Source organism: Lathamus discolor, chromosome 2, assembly GCF_037157495.1.
Source record: "Lathamus discolor isolate bLatDis1 chromosome 2, bLatDis1.hap1, whole genome shotgun sequence".
In the NCBI taxonomy this organism is placed as follows: Eukaryota; Metazoa; Chordata; class Aves; order Psittaciformes; family Psittacidae; genus Lathamus; species Lathamus discolor.
Window position 1 is genome coordinate 152,356,366 of NC_088885.1, and position 23,023 is coordinate 152,379,388.

Below are 23,023 nucleotides of genomic sequence, written 5' to 3' on the forward strand. Positions count from 1 at the left end.
ACAAAATCACAGCAAAGCTGTCATGGGGACCTTTTGTAAATTACTTCATCTTTCAGTAGTATGATTAGAAAAAAGTTTCAGTGATTATGGTCTTGTTTTAAATCAGAGAAGGGCATTAACCTGGTGTTTGACTTCATCTTTTGATTAATTACTTCATTTACCAGTGCGATTTTGATGTAGAAGCATGGATCAATGGTATGGATTGCCTCCATCTCTTGCAGGAGGCTGTGGAGGGCAGATCTGTTAGGTGTCCCCTCCAGGCATTCCCTGGTGGGTGCCAGGAGGAGAGTTCCACCCAGTGCTTTTTCCACCCAGTGCAAGGGAAGACACCAGGTCCCTCCTGGCCATGCAAGCAGGTCAGCCAATGGTGGAAAGAGCAGATTTATTGCCCTACTGAAAACTACTGCAATCAGCTGATACAAACCCTAAATGTTCTACGATTAGCTACCCTTTATATCCCCTTTCTTCCCCCTTTTCCCATTTCTCCTTTTTTTTTCCCCCTTTACCACCCTCATTCCTTCTCAAACAAACCAACCACCTCTCTAATTTCTCTTTGTTGGCCCCAGGTTTTTTACATATCTACCCAAATTTGGTATTTCTGATATTGTTTCTTAGGTAATCTCAGATTTTTATAGAATCACCTCAGTGCTATTGGCCCTTGCAAGATCGTGTTTCCAAAAGGTCCCAAGTATAGTTTTTCAGTTACCTGGGAGAAATGGCCAGAGTTCACAGAATTTCTCCCCACCATCTGTGAAATCGAGGCCATCCCTTATGGTACAATTCATAAGTTTTTGTCATCTTTCATTGTTACTGTGAGGGTGACCAAGCAATGGCACAAGTTGCCCAGGGAAGCCGTGGAGTCTCCATCCCTGGAGATACTCAAAAGCTCTCTGGATGTGGTCCTGGGCAACCGGCTCTTGGTGGCCCTACTTGAGCAGGGGGGTTGCAGCAGGTGACCTCCAGAGGTCCCTTCCAACCCGAACTGGTCTGTGACTTTGTGGACCTGTTGTCACCAGAACATGTCTTACCTCCTTCCTATAGCCCATATTCCAAGTGCTGCCCAGTTACATGGGCTCTTGGATTCTTCTGTTGCTTTCCATCAAAGATGCATTCTGTCAGTGTCATTGCAAGACCGGGTGTTTGTATTAATTGCACATGAGGTTTTCCATTGTCTAAAACTAACACAAAGTCACTGCTGGGTATTATTTTAATGAATAAATAAAAGTCATGACTTGACTTCAAAATCTGTAATGCTCCCCATATACATTTCACTGGGTAAAATGCAGTCACCATAACATAGTAACGATCAGTAACAGTAATGGGATCATACAAACACCTAGAGTTCCTGAGTTCATCTTGCTTTGTGGTTTTCAATGTTTGCCACCCAAACTACATTCATCCATAAAATCCTGAAATATGTTTAAACAGGCCGTGAACTATTTTGATCTCTGAATCTCTCTTGCTAGTGCAAATGATCTGTTAAAAGATCTAAAGGGTGCACAGATTTGTACTAAGAAGTATTTACAGAGGATATATATATATGTATATGTATAAACCAAATTTGCTATCTCAACCTTCATTACTCAACTCTGTGCAAAAAGGTATGACAGAATATTAGATTGGAAAGATCTTGGCTTGAGAACATGGATTGCAGCATTTTATACCCCCAGATATGACTGCTTGATTTAGAAAACAATCCCAAGTCAGGTTCAAAGGACCATGCTAGCTGCTCCTTCAAGAGCACATATATGTAGAAAAATTCTCTAATTTCGGATAACCTGGTTACAAATCTTGATGGAGTTTGACGAAATGTGTCATTACTCTTTGACAGGACTCTCTTCAGACAAAAAAATTCAGAAAACTCTTTAAAATCCGCTGTCGCTGATTTGCTCTCTTATTTTAATTATTAAAAATGCTGCTATTAATATGGGGGTGCCTTCAGGACATGAGGTTAAAATCTGGTCCTCTACACATAAAAGGTGACACCTTTACAAGCCTACCTTTGCAGTTAGGCACGATATTACCACATTTTACTTTTCAATTAAAAATCTCTTTGTTCTTTGCTGTATATCTAGTAGACTATGAGCAGCTGAGTTAGGCTTTTGCCTGTACTCCCAGCTCAGGGTTAAGCGAGAACTGCTTTTCCCAGTGAGTTAATCCTGTTCTTAATTTTATGACCATTTTGTGACACCACAGCCCACTACGTTCTCCTTATGGAGCAGAAAAAGGTTTCTGTTCTCATTGTAGGTAGTTCTGTAAAGACAGTTTTCAGCGTTGTAGAGAATACCAGAGTAAGACTTAATTTAAGCTCTTGAGCTATAGTTAGTCCTTCTGTATGCAATCACCTTTGTACAATGCCGGACATGCTGAAGAGTCATCTGCCTCATTTGGCTTTTGACTTTGAGTCTGTCTCAGTCTATCCTGCTTGTGATTAGGTTCTAATATTGGGTGCACTGAGGATGTTCCCAGCATATGCTGTGGCTGAGACAGCATCCTTAAGAAGGTCTCTGGTTAACATTCAGAAGAGGAAATGCAGAAGCATTGCCAGTATTTGGTCATCAGCTGGTGTGCTTCTACCTCTCGGCCTTTGAAGGACAGCAGGACCACAGAATGCTCTGGGTTTCTCTTCTACCTCCTCAGTTTTGTCTTTTTTTTTCCTCCTGGTTATCTTACATTTAGTCCTCATAGTATGTAGGTGGTAAGTGAAGGGTACTCTTGCGTTTGCACCCTGTGTATATGAGCGATTGGGATTTCTTCTTTCTGGCACTTGCAAAAGGAGTGTTGTCGTCCCCTGTTAAGGACAGATAGGAAGCGATACTTTCCCTCAATCCATAGCTAAGACAAGAGTCATCCATTGCTGCCAGGGTGCTCTCAGTATCTTCAGTCACCTCCAGCCTTTAAAAGAAGAAAATTTTGTTACCATTTCAGCTACTTGAACTGAGCCTATTAGTATAATATTTACAGCTGTTAAACCAAATTAGGTTAATTTTGTTGTATAAAAAAAATCCAGTCTCATAAATCAGCAGATATTTCTGTCAGTGGTTTCTGAAACAGTCAGTACACCAGAGGTATCTTAGTATCTAAGTATTTTTCTTCATCTGAAAAGGAAATAACATCTGCATATTTCTTGTTAACCTGTAGGAAAAACGGCTTCAATACTGCACTGAATTGTCCTGCGTTTGTAAGCAAATGAATATGCTTTGTGCAGGAAGGGTGGTAGAGGGAAATTTACACTTCAAAAAGAAGAGGTGCTTTTGTTTCTGAAGGTGGTTGTTTCACCAGCTTCTGAAACCTGACCTACTTTCTCTAATTGCAGTCAAGATACTAGAAATCTCAGAAACCTTGAGGTGGGCTCTGTATTGAGAGACACAGCAGGAAAGATTTATACTGGGATGTGTTCCTTGAATGTGTGCTGCCTCTTGGATGGCCACCGTGTGAACAAGGGGGAGCCATTTCTGACTGTTGGAGCTCACCTCTAAGACATTACATGTTACTGTGCCATTGGTGCTGGGTCTGACTAGGCTTTATGGCCTGGATCTTACTCCTGCACCCTTGGTGGAGAGGACTCATGAGTCCCAAAGGGACTGCATACGTGGCCACACTCTTGGCTGGATAGGAAAAATGATAGTTAACTATGCTTCCAAAGTTAGACCAAGATTATCAGTTAGAGAGCTGGACATCCAGTTTTCATGAGTTAACCTGCTGTCAGCAGCTTTGAAGAGTGTCTGCTCTTTAACACTGATCTCAGGAGAAGGAAATGGCTGTTTCTCCCGTGTTGTAAGTACAAGTATATACAAGGCTGGAAAAGAACCCTTGTTGTTTCTGGCAGCCTTTGTTGTAATGTGGTACCTGTGAATACTTCTCCAGTTGAAGTTTTTATTCCGCATCACCACAGGAGGAACTTGGTTCATTACACTGTTGTTGTTAGTGCACTGGGTAAGACAAGGTGTTGTAAGGACACAGCAGAGACCATCAGCAACTTCTGAAGAGGGAAATGAATACACAGTTAGTCTTTGTTCACTGGTATCTTCACTGTTTTCTTTCCCTGGTGCATGCTGACATAAGCAGTTTTGGGCACAACAGTAGGAGTCAATAAATTGTGTGTTCTCAGCAAGGTCACTGTGACATGTTCCTCATACCTTTTCCTTTTAATTTATCATGGGGCATATGTCTCACAGTACAAGTGAGAAACTGAGACACAGAAAGATAAAGTGACTTGCCTGAAGTCTGGAAGGAAGCCTGTGCCAGAGCAGGGACTTAAACCTGGGTTTTTCGAGACCTCAGTGAGTTCTGTTTTTGCCTCCCATTGCCTCAGCCATGCAAATAGAGCATAAAATAGGTGCAGGATGCAACCACTCAGGTTGGATTGTACGTGCACTATTCTGCTGCGGAACATGGCTATGGAATGAATCAGGGTTCACATGTAACTTTCATCTAAGTTCCTTCTCTCTGTCTTCTCCTTGCTCCGTTAGGAACATTGCAAACATTTTTCTGCTCAAGTAGAGAACATCATGGCTAAATGGTAGTGTTTTACATCTCTGAGCCTTATTTCAAGGTGAAAATCTGTTATCTTGTCATGGTGAAAGAAGGTGGAGAGCTAAATCTCACTATGTTTCCTCTTACACATACAACTCAAGTAAAAATTGTTATAAGTTCTCCTAACCCCAAATTTTAGCTTTTGACTATTTGATCAGTTCTGAATAGAGAAAGGTGTCAGCTAACTAGAACGTAAAAAATACCCAGAACAATATCCTGTAGAAATTTGGTTTATATTATTGGAGTTCAAAGTTTCTTTTGCATGTTTTGAATATGAATATGGTTTTTCTCCCCAGTTTAGCAGAATACTCTTTGGCAAGAAACTTTTTCATTTACCTATGAAATATGCAGATATGGTAGCTTTACACTTGAGTACCCATTACTAATTAAAGCACAGAACCTATTGTTCTTTTGTAACTTTTATGCAATTAACTTATTGCAATCTTTCTTCCTCATTTTGAAATATTCTTATTTTAATGCATGGTACCTGTACCACTTAATTGTGTCATTTGTCAAATTATGTCTCTGACACAGGTTAAATTGTCATGAATCTGGAAGAATATCATTAAGATGGGTGTCATCCACTGGACTGATATTAGTAAAAGTGACAGCTCAATCTAGGTTGGAGCTAACAGCTTGAGTCCCTTGAGATATCTTCTGCTGATAAAATCCAGCCATGCTCTTCTAAAGTAATAGACAAGAAACTAACAACATTTCTGAGAATATTCTGTTGCAGATAAGGTTGTGTGATTTAGTGGTTCTTAAGAGAAATGTGACTGCAGAACCTGGTCTTGCAAGTCCTAATGCTTTCTGTTTGTCTATATGGTAAATAAGTAAATGGAAGACATGTCAATGCTGGTAAACTGTGGCCTTGGGACCCAGAACCATGACTTGTATCTGCACAGTATAACATTTTCGTACACCCAGACTTTGAGTTTAGCTGTACTCCTAGAGGACTGGGTATCCCTGTCCTGTGCTAACCTCCAAATTGTATTTGAAAGTTATCTAGCAAAGCTCTAGACACTAGTGTTCAGACCAAACAGTGTTATTGACATGGACATCCAGTATCATATTCCAATATGGGTAAATCCTATCTGTCTTTATTTAGCTGACTTCTTGGGTTGATTTCAATTGTACTGTTAAGGGTAACATATTTTATATAGGATAAAAAATAAAGTAAACCATATAAACCAGAAGTTTTTCTATTACTTGTTCTGTGGCAGCGGTTGCAAGTCTTGGACAAAGGCAAAAGTTCTTGTTCTGGATCTTTGATAGATAGTTTTACAGTTACCAGTGGAAAATATGTCTATCCTGCAGTTCTTCTTACCTGAGTAGTGGTTCACAAGGTCTTCAAGGCACTGGAAGGTTTGCCGTGGAGAGATGTAATACCAGTTATTTGGAAGGCGGAAGATCCTGTAATGTTTTACTTGTCTGTGCCGCACTGACAAGGAGTATAACCCTGGAGAAAGAGAAGAGCTCATTACACCAAAGTAGGGCCCTAATTCTGGATGGAAACCAGTGACCACAACCAGATATTAGATGTGGTGCAATGATCCAAAAGGTTCCAGAAAGATCTGGAAAAAACTGAGTGGCCATCCTAATTTCTACTTATATAATATACTTCATATTTATACTTAAGTATAACAAAGAGAACAAAAGGCCCAACATCAGGGCCTGAGGTCTGGATTGAATCTGGACTTGGATTTTCCTGTTTCTTTGTCTAAAACTATTTGTTTTAAAACTATTGTTCAGTGTGTGGTTGGTAAGGATTGAATGTTGATCCTTAATTTCTTTCAATTTAATACAGCTATTATGAAAGTAATTGGCCTGTGGTATGGAAAAGGTCAGGGTAGATGGTTTATTATTCCCTTCCAACTGTAGTATCATGATATTAGCATGTTCTGATGCTTCAGGAAAAGGGAAGATGACACGTTGCACAATGGGAGATGTATTCCCATTGAAGAACATTGAAGTATAAAGTGTGTTCGATAGAGTTCCCACGTAGCAACAGAATTGCTATGAAAGAAAGTGAAATTGAAGTCATGTCATTTTTAAAAAATAAATAAAAGAACCACCTGTTTATATAAGAAGTTCACTTAGCCACCCCACTGCTCAGTGTGTGTTTTATAGCTTCTTCAGGCAATCCTTCATGGACTAAGGCAAATTTGCAACTTTTCCTCCATTTGAAAAGTCCCACTGCATAATAAGCTTTGCATGAGACCAAAGTAAATAATAGTGTTTGAACAACCGAGTCTTTTTTGTGCTGATGTCTGTGGAACTTTCCACGGCCATTGCTAGCCCTGTTGCCAGCACTGACTGGTGAAGGCGGGTATGCTGCACTGGGTACCTTTGCCTTCCCAGTACATGCATTTTCTGGTTTTGGACTGATCCATGTGAAGCAGGACAGTGAGTGAACTAAAGAGCTGTAAAACTGTTAATGTCTGAGATCAACTGTTAATGTCTGAGATAATGTCTGAGATCAAGGGGTAAAAATGGTATTTTCTCACCTTTCCTGGTTTCACTCTCTCTGATCATAAAGGAGCCGACCTTGGTGTTGGGTAGCAATAGAAGTTCTTCTGCTTTTTCTCTCCCCAACCCTTCAAATAACCAGCTGTGGAGCAGGAAAAAACAAATTCTGAAGTCTGGACACCAGTGAAACAGAGAGCAGCATGTGGCTGTGAACGTGCAGTGTTAGCCAGGAAAAGTGACTGCAAAAACAACACTGTGGCTTTCTATAGTTATTCTCTCAGCTGTGTCCAGGCATATTTCCCCAGTTTATGGAGAAAACCTTGCTCTCTTTGAGGTTCCATTAACTTCTGTGAGACTAGAGAAGAGTGAACAAGGTTTGGATTTAGGGAAAACAAAACCTTTCAAGCTGCATTGATCTGAATTGTTGGGGACATATCCATGTGCTATATTGATGACATAATTGTGGCATTACTAAGATTCCTCTTTTTATTTAAACCATTTTTTGTTAACCCCAAAATATGTTTGATTCTATGGTAAATAAACCCATACACAATACAGATATTCTGCTTATTAAGGGGAAAAACAGCCAGTTAAGTAAATTGGCTTTGTGGATAAGGGAAAGTGAAATTAGTCCTACTGATTTTCACCACAGCTTGATGCACTGCTGTAGACACAGGTAGTGTCTGTGTAAATGAGCTTGCTCTGCTGGTGTAGGAGTTACTGGCACTTTATTTTAAAGTTGTTCTTGTGTGTTTGACCCAGTGTGCTATCAGCAAAATGGTCTTGGGGAAGCTTCAGAAAGTAGCTTCCATCATTGTATCTGTGCCTTGTCTTTGTGAAAGCATCTCTATTTCGGGAGGATGTAAAAGCATATTAAAATTAGAGTACTTTCATAAATCATAGAATCATAGAATGGTTAGGGTTGGATCACAGTGAAGTTTGCAGCTCATATGCCAGAAAGGTCTTAAGTGTGTTTAATGTTTTTTTTCTGACTGATGTCTAGGGCAACAAGAAACCTCTGAACCACCCTTAGGTTTTCCAGTGTGAGAGTGTACATTCCTGAATGGCTTATTAGTCGTGCTATTTGTTCTTTTTGGACTGTTTTTTTCATGAGCAACTCTAGCTTAAATTTTACTTTTTTCAAGTGTTAAAAATTGTTTCTAAATAGGGTCTGTTTAGTAATGTCTTTAAATTAGAGATCAGTCCATGCAACAGAAGTATTTAAAATACATTACATTTGAGGGTTTCTTTTTAGCCTTTCCAGCATTTAAAACTAGGATTTTCCTTTTCATAGAATCTAAATTTAGGTGTGGATTTGATGTTCTGAGATTTCAAAGGAACTATTTTAGACTGTCAATAAATAAAATTTCTGTCTGCCTAGTCACTATTGGCATTGTCCTGACACTGAATGACTGATCAGGGCAGTATATGTAGAAGCATAGTGTTGAAAGGCTATATAGGAAATGCATTTGCTTACCCGTGGTAAACCTTTGCTACATATTTTCCTGGAATATAGTTTTCTCGGCCTGTTGTAAGGGAATGGACTCTCCACCAGCCTCCTTCACTGTATGAAAGTAAGAGAAGGGATATTTTCAGGTGTACTTTCAGACTTTTTCCTCATTTTAGGCATTAGTTCAGACATACAGATTGGCCTGTAACCTCCTGTCTGTGTTCCTGAATCTACGTATTCAGAAAGGGACCGAAGTTTGTCTCATTTAAGATAGTTCCATTTCTAAACCTACATCAGGATTAAATTTGGACACAGAAACAAGCTCCATTTGTTCCATTGAAATTACGTAAGTAATAAAATATTTTTTCTGTAGTTAAAAGAGGAAGAGTAAATACTCAGTGGTTAAACCAGGCTGTGCTTTGCCTTCCCACAGCTAGACTTGTATTGGTATCCAGGATATCCAGCTTATGGCTGGGTATGCTGTGTCTGGATAGCCCTCTAGTTACTCCTGGAACATCAGGTTAGAGATAGTCAGCACCCTGTCTGCCTGGGAACAGGTTTTCAGTCTAACAGGGTCATGGTTTGCTCTTTTCCTTCTGTTCAGTGTGTTGCTGACCAGACTACAATAAACAAGATCTCATAGCTGAAACTAGGTGACTAAATGTATGTTTTTTCAATGATCTATCTTAGGTTCTTGCTGTGATGCTGAATGGTGGTTTTGCCTTCTGAATCCCTTAGGAAGGGCATGGTACCACGTATTTTCACAGGGATGCTGTGGAGATTTAGCGATTAGTGCAAGGATGCTGATGGTTGATGGGCTCTCTACATCTTTTACTGTAAGAGTTTGAAGTAATACTGCATCTTGTGTTTGAATGCTGTTTTGTGGACACATTCATATAAATGCTCCCAAATAATGGCTGGACTTCAGAACAACTGAGGTGAAAACACTTATGTTTTACTTTCTGAGTTATAGCTGCTGGGACCATGGTCCAGAGTGTATATGCTAAGGGAAAAAAGGAAGTGTCTAGTGCTCAGAGCTGGAGATTTCATATCCCCACAAGTTCTGCTTGTGGGTTTCCAGCTGACACGAAATGATGTATAAGACGTTTAGGTTATTTTGGGTGTTTTTCCCTACAACTCTCTCAGACAGAACCAAGAATTGCAGCAACAAAACCCTGATAGTCTCATCATCTCCCTCCCTTCAAACTAATATTGCTAATCCTGAAAAATCCCTATGATGTTTAAAAGTCTTAAAGCATCACATCTCTCATGGGGCAGGAGCCACCGAGCTTCTGTAGACTGGGGAGACCGTTGAGGGACATTTGGTTTCACTACTGCCACTTAAATACAGTTGTTCATCTGATAATGAAAGGTGCCAGATAAGTGTGGAGAGTGAGACACTGTGCCAGTGGTGCTTATTTACCCCTGCTGAGCCAGAGCAGTCACAGTATCTGTGAGGAGTTGTGTTTTCTACAGGGGATACATATATCATGCTCCTGGCAGGACTGGTGGGGCTGGGCGCTGTTACATGTAATTGCTTTGGTAGAAGGCTGTAAAGCTGCCATTACAAAAGCAGCACGTGCTGCCTGCTTATGCTGTCCTCTCTGTGAAGACTCTTCATCACCTATGCTGTGGTCATGCCTGCCATGCTCCTCTTCACTTCCACTGCATTTGCTTCTTTGAATAACTTGAGAAGATTATACCTGCAGCCTATGTGCTGCAGGAGTGTAGGCAAACAGTTCCTATTATCATCAGTGCATACCCCAGCAGGGAAGAACAGGTCCTTCAGGTCACTGTGTTTTGCGTAGAGCATTGGAGTGTCTTGTCTTCTGTGAACAAGCTGATTCAAAACAGGAAGAGGAAAGTTCCCATCCAGGCTTGCTTTGGCTCTTACTTACTATTAGGAGAAGCTCTTGATCACTGCACAACAGGCAAACATGATAAAAACTGCTGATACAAAAGCCTGGTTCTGTTTGAAGCTTTTCATCCAGTAGATCATACTATGCAGCACATGTACACATATGATGCGCCACAGATATAATTCCCATTGATACGTGTTGTGAGGGCTCGTAGATGATGAAAGCTGGAAGCGAGGCTTTAACCTGGAATTTCCAAGCTAAAGCAATTGTGCCATTTCGTGTATGTTATGCAAACTGCAGCAAGGTTTAAAATGCTTGAAGGTTACCATAAGAATTCCCCTGGTTTAGGGAAGCTCTCCATCAGCAGAAAATTTGTCTAGTGGTACTGTATGAATCTCATAACCTCTAGGTTCAGGGAGGCAGAGAAAGCACTTTGTCAGTGGAACATAACTGCAGCCATTCTGGATCAGACCAAAGGTCTGCATAGCCCTTCATCTTGCTGCTGACAAAGGTCGCTGTGCGTAATAGTCGCCTGGAGCTGAGTCCAAGGATTCGTCAATTGTCTGTGATTCTTTGAGTACTTCAGTTCTCCAACTATTTGATTTTTTTCGGGTAGAGAATTTTCTGTATGAATTTAAAAATCCTTGGATGATTTCTCCGCTAGGATGTGTCTGATCTCCCCTTGAATCCATCTGCTCCACCAGCTGCAAAAATGAAGTCTTTCATTTCTGTTTAATCAGTGCAAACAGCGACTGTGGGGCTGAGTAACTTCTGGGAGGTCACTGTGTGCCAATAGAAGTGCATAAAAGAATATCAGAGCTGCTGGCTTCCATTTTTCAAGAAGTGTACTCACTTCTGTGTGGAATTATCTGCACAATGCTTAAGGTCAATCTGAACTAGTGCTTTTAAGCCTACTCCCTTTTGGAGCTTGTTAATTATTGAGTGGAACTACCTGGGAAATCTTTGACCTTTTTTTTTTTCCCCCACTAAGAAAATGTAGAATCAATTTAAAATCTTTGAGAAAGAGAAAAATCCACTATTTTTTAATTTATATTTGTTAGAGTTGCCTTAGGGTGAAATTCTAAGACCTCATCATAAAGAGTTGTTAGGGAAGAAAGGTGAGAAAGAAAACGAGATACAATTGACATAGAGAAATTCAAATTAAAAGTTCTTTTTCCATGTGGTTCAAACTGATCTTGCTCTCACTCTTGTTTCCACTAACGTGGGGGATACTGTCTCAAAATCATTTTTCAAAGCAGAATTCTGTTTTGAGTCCTACTTTAGAATAGAGCCTGAATCCAGCTTCAGAAACCGTGTCAGAGGAATGCAAGGATCAAAGAACAATCTGAAACCCCAAATCCTTAAACTATAGGGAAATTTGCACCATGACTAAGTGTCCTTCCTTGCAAATTCAGAACTCAGTTTGTTTTGCTGAAGTGCATCCAGTTTGGACAACATGCACATAGCAGAGCTTTGCATCAATTGTAACAAAACCTGATTTAAAGCCAAGAAAAAGGGGTTAACTTACTCTGATAGCACACGTAGTTTTTCCCCTACATGAAATATAGGTTGGCTTATGTCTGATGAAGGATAGTCATAGAGGACAGCAAGGAAATCACTCTCCTGACCTGTTAAAGAAGAAAGAAAATGTCACTTAAACCAGGATAGAGCGCTGAAGCAGAAATGGATTTTTTGTTATATATATTACATTTTGCATGGTAGGTCAAATGGGGAAAAAAATCTCACTCTGAAATGTCACTTGGTAAACATAAAGAGCTAAAGATGAGCCTGTAATTTTATAAGAATGTGAAGATACTAGAAATGAAGCAAGTCATTTGGTTAATTGTAAGCAACTAAATTTAGACCTCTTTTTTTTTCTAGTAATTACCATATTTAAAGGACATATTCAGTTTGAAACTAGCAAAATTAGTATTTATAGTATTAGGAAGTAACCCAGTTTTATTAATGCCACTGTCTCTAAATGCCTCCAGCTACAATTTTGAGCCAAGCTGATGCAGTACATTTGAGGAAAGGAAGATGCATATTGAATTGTTCCATCGTTTAACACCACTGATAGTTTTCAAAGGTCCGAAATTAGTTTAGATCAAGGACAATGACAGTGTGGCCATTATTGCTCACTTCCTATCACTTAAAAATTAGCTTGATGAACAGCCAGCATGCGTTGTACTTCTCCACTGAGGGGGAGATAATAAGTAGGGGTAGCACTTGATGCCCTTATCTTCAATTAAAGAAGAGCAGCAACATGGGTGTTTATAATCAAATCATTGTACAACCACAGCTTGCAGAACTGAGGTCAGTAAAGGATAAGATGACCTTTTATCATCAGTTGGGATGACTCCGGGCCTTGCAGCATTGCGTAGGACACTTGCTGGTCTCCTGGATTTCTGAAGGATGGAGGAGGCACTCTGAGCAAGATGGGGACTACAAAACCATCAGGAGCTCCTCATCCAGCAGGAGCCTGCGGTGCCCAGTAAACGCAGAAGTCCTGGCAAGAGGGATTGTGCAATACACTGCCTGCATTTCTCTTGGAAGCGAGTCCCTTCCCTCTGTACATTGCAGTATGCTTTACCAGCGCATAGGGAAACAAAGCTTTCCCTCTGCCTTCAGCAGGATCAGCACCTTGTTCCTTGGTAATACCATCTAGGAGGATGTATGCAGAGATATTTTGATCTAGGCACTTGCCCACTCTGTGCAGCTCAACATATGCAAAAATGGGAATGAATTCAGGGAAGGAAAGAATTAAATTTCCCTGATAGACAAACTTCTGTATCTTATATTTTCTTGTTTAATATAAATTCCTCATCAACTTGTCTTTCAGGAAAACAATTCTTTAGGGAAACCTAGAAGCAGCATCCTGAATGAATGCTGAGACTGATTCTGTTTTGAGCCTCTGTCTCACAGGGCCTTACAGAAAACTCACAGTGATAATAATGAAAGACTGAAGGAAACATGCAAGTCTGCAGGAAAGAAATAGTTTCAAGAGAAAAGATTTTATGCTTGTTATCCTTACAGCCGTGATGATGACAATATAAATGTTACAGAAAATATTAGGTTAAAAGGAGTGTTTTCTCAGTTGATTTTGAGTAGCTGTTTGTTGTTATGTTATAGGGACCTGTGTTATGCAAAGTAATGGGTCATTTTACCTTAATAGTCAAACTGACTGTATGCAAAGTAGTGGGTCATTTTACCTTAATAGTCAAACTGACTGTAAGCATTTTGTCTTGCTAGCCTTTACCCATTAAGTACCCCCACGATACAGCAAGTAAGCATCCTTATGGATGCATAGATGACTCTGGAATAGACATTTATGAGTTTGAGAGCGTGTTTAGTATCAGTATTGCTATGGTTTTCTCAGTTGATTAGCAACACTGAATTAAACAGGACTAGCCCAGTACCTTTGTATTAATCAACCAACTGCAATGATTAGTCTACTATAACTTATCATACAGTTAGCTCAGCTATACTGAAGAAGTTCTGTGCTAAGCATGCCTTTGATTGCTTCCCTGTTCTGCACTAAAAGCTAAGAGACACCTTCTCTGTCTATGAAACTGCTCGGTAGCTGAGGCTAACAAGACTTAAGTATTGGTGCTGAGTCTTTTTCAACAAAGCAAGATCTTTACCCAGGACTACAAGAACCATATGCCAGAAGGTATACTGTAAGAACTGCAGAATAGGGATAAAGTGCCATTGCCTAAATTCTCATAGCGGACTGTTAGACAACAGTTGGAAACAGAAAGCCTTTATTTTTTTGTCTTAATGACAATGCCTTTAGCAGTGATTTTTTTGAACTAATGCTTTTTATTTATAAGTGTTTTTTTTTTTTCCCTTCTGAAAGGGTGGAAAACAAGTGCTTTTCTGCTCTCCTTCCTTGTGTACCAGTGTTTTGCATGTCGTTATGCACTGAAGGGTATGTGATTTTTTTCTCTACTTTGGAAAGATCCGTGTTACTTTACTTACACTTTCATCTTTATATTAGTTTTTGTTTCAATTGTGCATGTGAATTTGTAGTTCTGAAAAGGAAGGAATTAATCATAGTGTTGGCTGCTGCATCCATATAAACGTTACCCCTTAAACTGCATGTACTTATACTAGAGTGAAAGTTAAGGGGTTATATACTACCCAAGACATTCCAACCTTCTCACTTTAATTGGTATTTAAATCAAACCTCACTGGGTGTTTTTGGTCATGTAAAATACCCCACCACTCTACAACCCCACCACTCTACAACATTTCACAGAACCCGTACTAGCTCCTTTCAAACACAAAAGCCTTGAAACGGGGACTAAACAAATGACATTGTTTCTTCACTCCCAAATTTCACAGTGATTTAATAGATTTGATCTGATGAGCTCCCCACACTTTTAAGTTGTAATAAAAAATAGGAGGCTTGCCTGAGTTTTCATAACACAGCCTCTCCTCTGCAGGATGAGCATAGGTTACATCTCAAGTGGAACAATTCAGAGTGGAAAGATAGAAGCACACTCATTTCCACTGAATCTGTGTGTTAAATCTAGATGGGTTTTTTTTAGGAATAGCAAATGAATATGAAATACATGCTAGCTCTGTATGTCTGCATCCCTGGATCTCTTGCAAAGTGTGAGACTGAACACTGAATGCTTTAAATTATTCATTGTGAATGGACTATGAAGCACTGTAAGAGAGAAGGGAGAGCATAGGCAGAGTGTGTACCAGAAAAGGTAAAGGAGGGCACTGGTGTGTATCTGGAAGGCTGTCTCTATAGCAGCCATAAGGTGTGGTTGCAGAATCACACTGTCGTACCCAAATTAGATCTGAACCAGCCAGCTTGGGAACTGAGAGTTATGCAGGTGCAGCTCAGTGAGGATTAACCCTTGATTCACAGTCTAAAGGGAGGAAAGAGCACAGGGTGGGCTCACAACCCCTGATGACCCCTTGTTGCTGTAGCTGCTCTGTTATGAGTACCTAGGTTATGCCAGGGATGCCCTGTGCAGTCGTATTTGGAGTCTAAATGCCTCCTTGGGATGTTCAGCTTATGCACTGTTTCCTTTCTCAAGAGCAAGACTGATGCACTGGAGGTGAAGAAGCATGTTTTGCTTTCAGTGCAGATCTTGGGCAGCACAAGGTGCTTATAGGGGTCTGAAGAACGCATTCACACTGCTTTTTCTAATAACCGTTAGGACTATTCCAAGTCTGTGGATTGGATCCTCCACCTCACTCGATGGTGGTTCTTCATGGCCTGGGGGAAATCTTCAATGTTTGGTGATGTAATTTGGAATTTGATCTGCTCAAGAAGACGAATAGATACAACCTCATTGAATTACCTCCAATATAAATTTTTAGTACTAAGTTCCTTTTCTAAAGTCTGTTTTCATTGGATTTGGATGATAGTATTGATGTTTGTTTTCCCAACTTCAATTAGGAGCATCTAAGCTGTTATGAAAATTGCTGGTCTGATCCAGACTAAGAGCTGTGTAGGCTGTTAAATCATATAATCATAGAATAGTTTGGGCTGTAACAGACCTTTAATGATGTCTAGTCCAACTCCCTGCAATGAACGGGGACATCTTCAACTAGATCAAGTTGCTCAGAGCTTTGTCCAACCTCATTGTGATTGTTTCCAGAGATGGGGCTTCTGCAAGGCAACCTGTTCCAGTGTTTCACCACCCGCATTGTAAAAAAATTCTTTATTATATATAGTTTAAATCTACCCTCTTTTTGTTTAAAATCATTACCCTTTGTCTTATTGCTACAGGCCCTGCTAAAGTCTCTCCCAATCCTTCATAAAAGCCCCCTTTAAGTATCAAAAGACAGCAATAGGGTCTCCCCAGAGCCTTCCTTTGCTATTTCTTCATAGGAAAGGTGTTCCATCACTCTGATCATTTTTATGACCAAAAAGCTGCTTAAACATAGGTATCTGGTGCAATTTCAGCTGTGTGAACATCTGAGACATCCCTACAGCCTTGGTAGATGCCACTGCAGCTATGGGAGACTTGTTCCCTCTCCATGTGGCAGCCAAAGGTCTGGCAGGATCTGACATAGCACCTTTCCAGATGTGCTAGACGTGTAGAAGAGTGCAAGTAGATCGAGCCCTGAATTCCTAAATGGGTAATTCCCCCATGCAATTCCTGTGCTGTCAATGTTTGCTGACTTGTGTTTCAGGGGAATGTTCTGTTTACAGCACTGGAAGCCATACAGTTGGCTTTAAATTTGTTAAATCCTAACTTTTAGCAGGAACAATTCAAACTTGATCAGAGCTGTGGCAGTGACCCCTCACTGTCCTGTTCATCACCAAGGCCCTGCTCTGAGTGCGTGCATGCCTCTATTTTGATGGTCATGGTATTTGTGACAGTAGTTGTTGGGAATGTCAGCATAAGACACTCTCATTCACAAAAAAAAACCCAACAAACTGTCTATTCATGTTATGGGCCTCTGTAGTGTTTGGTCTGTGCTTCATTGCCCGTATCAGCTAGTTCTTGGCTATGCTAAAAGCAGTGCTGGGTTCCCTTCCAGCACTAATGTAACCAAGCTGATTCCCTATCTTTACAATAATGAACAGCCCAACTGGACCACCTTTCATGGAAACACCAAAACCTTTGATTAATGCCTTTTCCCTCTAATAAACCCCCCAAAACCCCAGTCAAAACTGTTTTCTCTTCCTCACCTTTGGGGAGTGATGTACTGCAGCTCTTGTACCCGCTGTCTTTTGTATCACAGTGTGAGAGCTGGGGTGCACTGACTCCCTACCTATTCACTGGTAGTTTGGAAGCAGCAGGTCACTGACCTCTGCTTCAGACGCATGACCTCTACTGGCCTCCGGAGGGGGCTTTGCAACCTGAGTTTTTCACACGTGGATGCAGAGGGTAGATGTGCTGCATCCTCCTTGAGCAGCTCAGCCTGGGAAATGTGTGTTTTGGTATAACCTGTATTGATAAACCTAGTGACAAGTTGGCTGTATGCTGCTTTTAATGCAGCTGTCTAAAAGTGGACTTCAGGTTTAGTGCAAGCTTAACATGAAGGTTTTTAATCTTAAATGAAGCAACCCTAAAGTTCAAGAACAAGTTTGTATAAAATATCCCATGCAAGTATGTCAAAATACATTATTTCTGGTTTCTGATGTAGTGCTTCAGCGCTTTCTGGATTGGAAGGAAAGTCTTTCAAGGAGCACCAGCAAATACGAGCTTTAACATTTGGGGGTTTTAATTAAACTACTTGGAAAAAGAGCTTGAACATACCTAAAAATAACCACTGTTTCATGGATGCCCTCTTTCTCTCACAGCAGTCTTGCACTTGCATGCTTTAACTACGTCAGGCAGACAAAGAAAAGCATGTGGAAGAATGTACCATGTATTTTGAACATCTTTGTCTCTTGAAAGAAATTAAATGCATGCTTACCCATTTGGCTCGGCACATTTGTCTCTTCGGAGGCTCTTGGTGTTTTCATGGTATTTCCCATTGCGCTCTCTAATTCTGTCAAAGCTCTTTCAGAACTAAATCAAAGGAGACATTGAAATGAAGCATCAGCATAACACCTGCTTTGCCGACAGATGAGAAATGACCTAGTTTGGGTGTCTCCGGTTTTGTACAGTTTTGCTTTTGAGAGCTCTTGTGTCAAATTCATGTGAGAGTTTTACATACTTGCTAAACTCTCACCACCCTGGTGCTTTTATCAGGGGAATAGCAGAAAACCACAGCTAGGGAAGTTGCTCAGAAGAACGCAGTGTAGTAAAAGTTTCCATTACCAGTACCTTAGCACAATAGGAAGTCACAGCAAAGCCATGCCTGCACAGTTTAATACACAAAATGTTCTTTTCAGCATTTGGAGCTCTGAAGCTACAAAGAATAAGCATAAAGCCAGTGGTGAAAATTCTTGTCTTTGAAAGTCTTGGTGGATGTACCACAAACAGGATCAGAGAATCTTGGAACTAAATATTGTGAGAGGAAGGGTTCCTTCTCATGGCTTTACTGTACCCATCCTAATTCTTCCCTTCAGAGGTCAGAAGAAAAACCCATTGGATGTGGAAGGTGTCTTATGCTATGGGGTATTTTCAGAAACACAGGAGAATAAGCTGTATCTGTTTGTACATTAAAACAATATCACTTAACACCACTATCTGATAGGTAATTATTTTAAATGTATGTCAGTTGACCTATGAAAATGATAACAGGAGCTCCAGAAGCATCGTGTAGGTATTCTGCATCTTTCAGTCTTTTCTAGCTTAACTATTTCAAAGACGATTACTGCCTTTGGAATGCTGCTTCTTACTTATGACAGGCTGGAACCTGGTGGTGCTAGCTGGGGAGGTGTCTAACCTGAGAAGCAGTACTGCTGAAATCAGTAAGATTCAATCTATAAGATTGTCTTAGTCTAAAAGATTGGCAGAATTTAGGGTATGGCCTAATCCCATAAATTTTTGATGTCTTATAGTGGGTGTAGGAAGACATCCCACAGAATAAAATGCCTTTTGAAAGAAAGAGAATTCATCTCACAGCAAATGCAAGTAGATCAGTGCTAAAACAGATGGTAATGCACAGTTTGACTCTACCTCATCTGATTTTCAAGCTTCCTAGTTCTTGTTCCCGAAGGCTCTTTGCTAGAAGTCTCTATTTCATCGGCCAAATGGCATGTTACCCTTTCACGGCACTCAGGAGCTAGCTTGTGGCACATCTGTAGGATGCAGCTGTGCCAGGGTCTTTCTGACAAGTGTCTGAAATATGCTTTCACAAGAACAAAAAAACTGTTTCATGGCCTGATATAAGTAGTCTAGAAGCTGAATAAAAAAAGCAGCCTTAAATTTAAATAAACTATTTGGGTACTCATATTTGCATAAAAGGGGCTCTCAGCTGAAAACAAAATCATTCTCTGCTTAAGTACACCTAAGATTCTGAAACTGAAATCAGAATTCATTTTGGCAGGCACTGTGTACTTCCAAGATTATAATTTCTTGAACTAATTATGAATATATTTTTTGCAAGACCTGATTTGAATTTCTTCAACGTTTTTCTCTGTTGTATCCCATAAAGAATAAGCATAGGAATAGTGCAGCCAGTATTTTGGCTACAGGTACAATAGATGTTCCTGGCTTGTGTTCAACTTAGCCAGCAGGATTTCTTGGGCATGGCAATAGAGAGCTCAATAGGGCTGAAAAAGCCAGCCAGTGCTGTAGTAGCTGCATTTCTGCAGTACTTGAAAAGGGCAGTTCAAGTGTATAGTAAGCTCAGTGTATAGTAAGCAAGCTGCAGTTACCAAAAATATAGTGCAGTTCCAGATAGGTGCCAAGCGTGGCAGCATAAATACCTTATGCCCATCTGTAAATTTAACGCATGCAATTGTTATTTAGTTGAGAACAGTGCTTGAATTTTGTGTCACAAAAGTTTGAAAAAATAAGAATAAAAATCCTACCTCTATGTACCCCTTTATTCTGGGTCTTGGTATTTGAGAGCCAGTAATCCTACTGGCGACCAGGATTGTGACAGTGCTTTCAAGGGCTTTTTTTTCCTACTCTTATGATACCGTGGGCACAGTTTTCAGGTGTGCCTGAGTCACGTTGGAAAGTGATGCGTAGCTTTTGTACATGATGGAAAGACCTGTAAATTTTACGCCAAACAAGCTTCCTAAAAGCACGGCATATTTGAGCAAGGCACCTTCATTTTCCTAGATGGTATTTAGGGGTCAAAACCCCAAACATTGCTTTAAAAACACCTAAAGTGGTTTGGAAAGTTTGCTTATATGTGGTTTGTAATTAAAATGCTTGCTGTCTATTGGAGATGGATGAAATACTGAGCAATGGGCATGTGCCTACTTTTTGCAGAGCATATCCAGAAGTGGCTTAGCTCACTTCTGCCATGCAAACCATCATTCTTCTCAAGGGAGCTCTGAAGTCAACAGGACGGAGCATGCAGCTCAGTGCTGCTACTTTAGATGTAGAAGAATCTGGCTTACAGAAAATACAAGTGTTATAAAGTAGTTACAGGAACAGTGAAGAGCAATGAAGTTTTGGTCTTTGACGTCACTAGCGTGACAGTTTGCTGTGTCTCAATACCATTTTCCATGCTGTTTTACTGCCACTAATTACCATTGGTGGTCACATAAAGTCTTGAAAGGAACAGAGAGTTCAAGATGTTCTCTGGAGTCATAGCAGAAGCGTTCAATAAAAGCAAGCAAATGGAAAGCTGTGATCACTGCTGTTAATTCACTTATCCAAAGTGATCAAAAAGAAAATGACAGATATCCGACTGTTTTACCACTAAGGCCACTCGTCGTTGTGCATTTGAGCTGAGAAAATGTGTCTATGGTCCAGTCAAAGGTGGTGGAGTGAATACCCTGATGTATGGCTAAACTCTGACATTTGAAAATGAGATGAAAATGGAAGAAATTGGAAGTTTTGTTTGAAATGGGAAAGGGTGAGGGCAAAACATTGTTTCTCCTTGCTCATTGTCAGTGGTGTGTCACTGGTTTTAGAGTATGAATTAGTATACTAACTATCCTATTCTGTGATTCTATGATTCTGTTTCTAAAACAACAGTGAATATGACTCTACATGCGTGATAGAACTTAATGCCTGAAGTAGCTTGTGCTTGTGTTGAGTATTGGCAGTGCAATACAAATCCATTGTATCGCTAGATGATGAACTATGGTGGTTTTCTGATATGGACTTACAGGAAATTGCCCAGCATCTTGTGGCCAACCTGATTTTTATCATTTAAATCAATAGTGGAATAATATCAGTGTTATAGATGATATTCTTTTGAAATTGGGAACCTGTTCCAGGCACTGCATCTCACTTAAAGTTGGTGGCAGTTTGGGGTATGAGTAGAGGTGGCATCTGTGTGTTATTGAAGCAGAAAATTATGCCAGATCCAAAGAAAATCATTCACCGAGGGAGATTTGGGAGGAATTAAGGAGGAGTGGTAGACTCTGAGCTCACCATGTCTATCAACCCAAAGCCCAGCATGGAGGAGTGTAGCTGCCGTTCAGGTCAGAGGAACCACTGTGCTGCTGGGCTGCAAACCAAACTCTACCTGTAGCTCTCCCCACTCACAGGCCACCTCCTCCGGCTTGTGTGGAAATGTGATTTTAACCATTAAGATCACATTTGCAGCCTGCTGTACTTTGGTCCTTTCTCCTCTTCCCTTTCTGCTTGTGCAGTGCTGCTTAAGGAAGGCTGGTTGCTGCAGCCATAGGGGTTGCAAACGCACAGCTAGTGGGGTTTAGTGATCATTACTGCTTTATTTTTGCTGCCAAAAGGAAGGTGTAGAAGCACTAGAGCCCCAGTCCTGCTTTGTGTCCTATTTGTCAGTGGCAGAGCTCTCGGCAGATACGAACTCTTTACCTGTCACAACTGGAGTCTCACTGACCTATATCGTGTGTCCCAAGAACTTGTTCAATTTACACCTTCCGTTGCTGCTTGCAGCACGTGTAGCTAGAATTTCCTCTCACAGAATCTGTTCTCTGAGCAAACGTGCTTCTGGAGCAGTTAAATAGCACAGCACATAGGAGAGTGCATTGCCTTGTGAGAACTTTGTCAAAGTTATATTTGAAATGGTTGAGAAATAATAAGTGAAATGAAAATAATAAGAGAAATGAAATGAAAATAATAAGAGAAATAAAAAGGCAAGATAAGCACCTGAGAAAGCCCCTCTTCATGGAATACTGCAGACTAGTAAAATTAGGACATTCATCCTTCCTGAGATGCTACACCCTATTTTTTATAGCCTGATATTTACATCTATACCATCAGGATCTTAGAATTGAATTCTCAATAAGATCCACAGGTAATGTCTTGAAAATGAAAGCGCCGGCATCGTTTTATTTCTCATTTTTGGGCAAAAAAGGCAACTTAGATTTCAGAAGCTGTATATTCATTACTGAATTTCCCTTAATTTGTCATTAATCAAAATGAGCATCCTTTCAGCTCTGAGGCACTTATACCTTTGCACTTAAAAGAACAAGGTAATGCTGTAATCAAGGTAATTCACAGAAACATGCAACTATGAAACAACACAGAAATACCACATTATGCAAACTTCTAACACTCCCAATAAAAAGCCCACTAATCTGTGGGCTTATATTTTGAGTTATAGTGCAATACAATTTGCTTCAGCATCAGGTCCTATGCATCTCTCTTACTGTAAGCTTTCAGCAGGAATACTCCTTTTCCCTTCTATCTTTAGTACCACTCCTTATTAAAAGGATCAAGGCAGGCTTGATTTCTACCTTTGGTGGTACTTGAAATCCATGGTCTGAATATTGTCTTTGTCAATGAAATAGAACTCCCTTTTATATAAATTCAATTGAAACATTTGGTCCCATATGCAGACAATCTAAAATGTATCAGAGCAATGATTACCTTTAAATGCTAGGCATGCTATTCCAGGTTGCAGTATCTCTCATAAAAGCCGTAGTCATAATACTGCTCTCATGCTGCCAGCAAGGTTTAGCTGATCAAGTCGAGGAGCAGCCGGTCGAATGAGTGTGTTGTGAAGTTCACGCTGTCATGTAGAGCAGCATTTGCCAAACAGGCCACATACTTCCTCTCTGAGAAATAAGGAAGGCTCAAAGTGTTTGCAACAGATGAGGTTCCTGTTGCAAGTCACTACTCGAGACACTTTTTACCGGTGGGCTGAGAAAAACAGGGAGGTTTTCAACGTGTTGCATGGCTGGTTTTAGCAGATATAAAAAAAAGAGCAAAATAATCTGGTTTACATTATC

At 40.3% G+C, this 23,023-nt stretch overlaps 2 protein-coding genes across 8 annotated transcripts in view; one reads left to right on the forward strand and one right to left on the reverse strand.

Annotated features, from left to right (window-relative positions):
• Positions 1–23,023, forward strand: part of TG (thyroglobulin) — a 153,076-nt gene that overhangs the window by 91,863 nt on the left and 38,190 nt on the right. The window lies entirely within an intron of this gene.
• Positions 1,190–22,850, reverse strand: SLA (Src like adaptor). 7 transcript variants are annotated; one of them, XM_065668974.1, is made up of 9 exons: positions 17,707–17,794; positions 17,547–17,614; positions 11,843–11,942; positions 10,218–11,096; positions 8,483–8,569; positions 7,044–7,147; positions 5,864–5,995; positions 3,850–3,982; positions 1,190–2,895 (listed from the first exon to the last, which is right to left on the reverse strand). In XM_065668974.1, exons 6-9 carry the CDS (start codon positions 7,069–7,071, stop codon positions 2,676–2,678), a joined length of 513 nt encoding a protein of 170 aa, XP_065525046.1. In that variant the 5' UTR covers positions 7,072–7,147; positions 8,483–8,569; positions 10,218–11,096; positions 11,843–11,942; positions 17,547–17,614; positions 17,707–17,794; the 3' UTR covers positions 1,190–2,675. The 7 variants fall into 7 exon arrangements, with proteins under 7 accessions (XP_065525046.1, XP_065525044.1, XP_065525043.1 ...); XM_065668972.1 differs by lacking the exons at positions 10,218–11,096; positions 17,547–17,614 and adding an exon at positions 22,662–22,850 and having other exon boundaries at positions 17,707–17,801; XM_065668971.1 differs by lacking the exons at positions 10,218–11,096; positions 17,547–17,614 and adding an exon at positions 18,858–18,963 and having other exon boundaries at positions 17,707–17,801.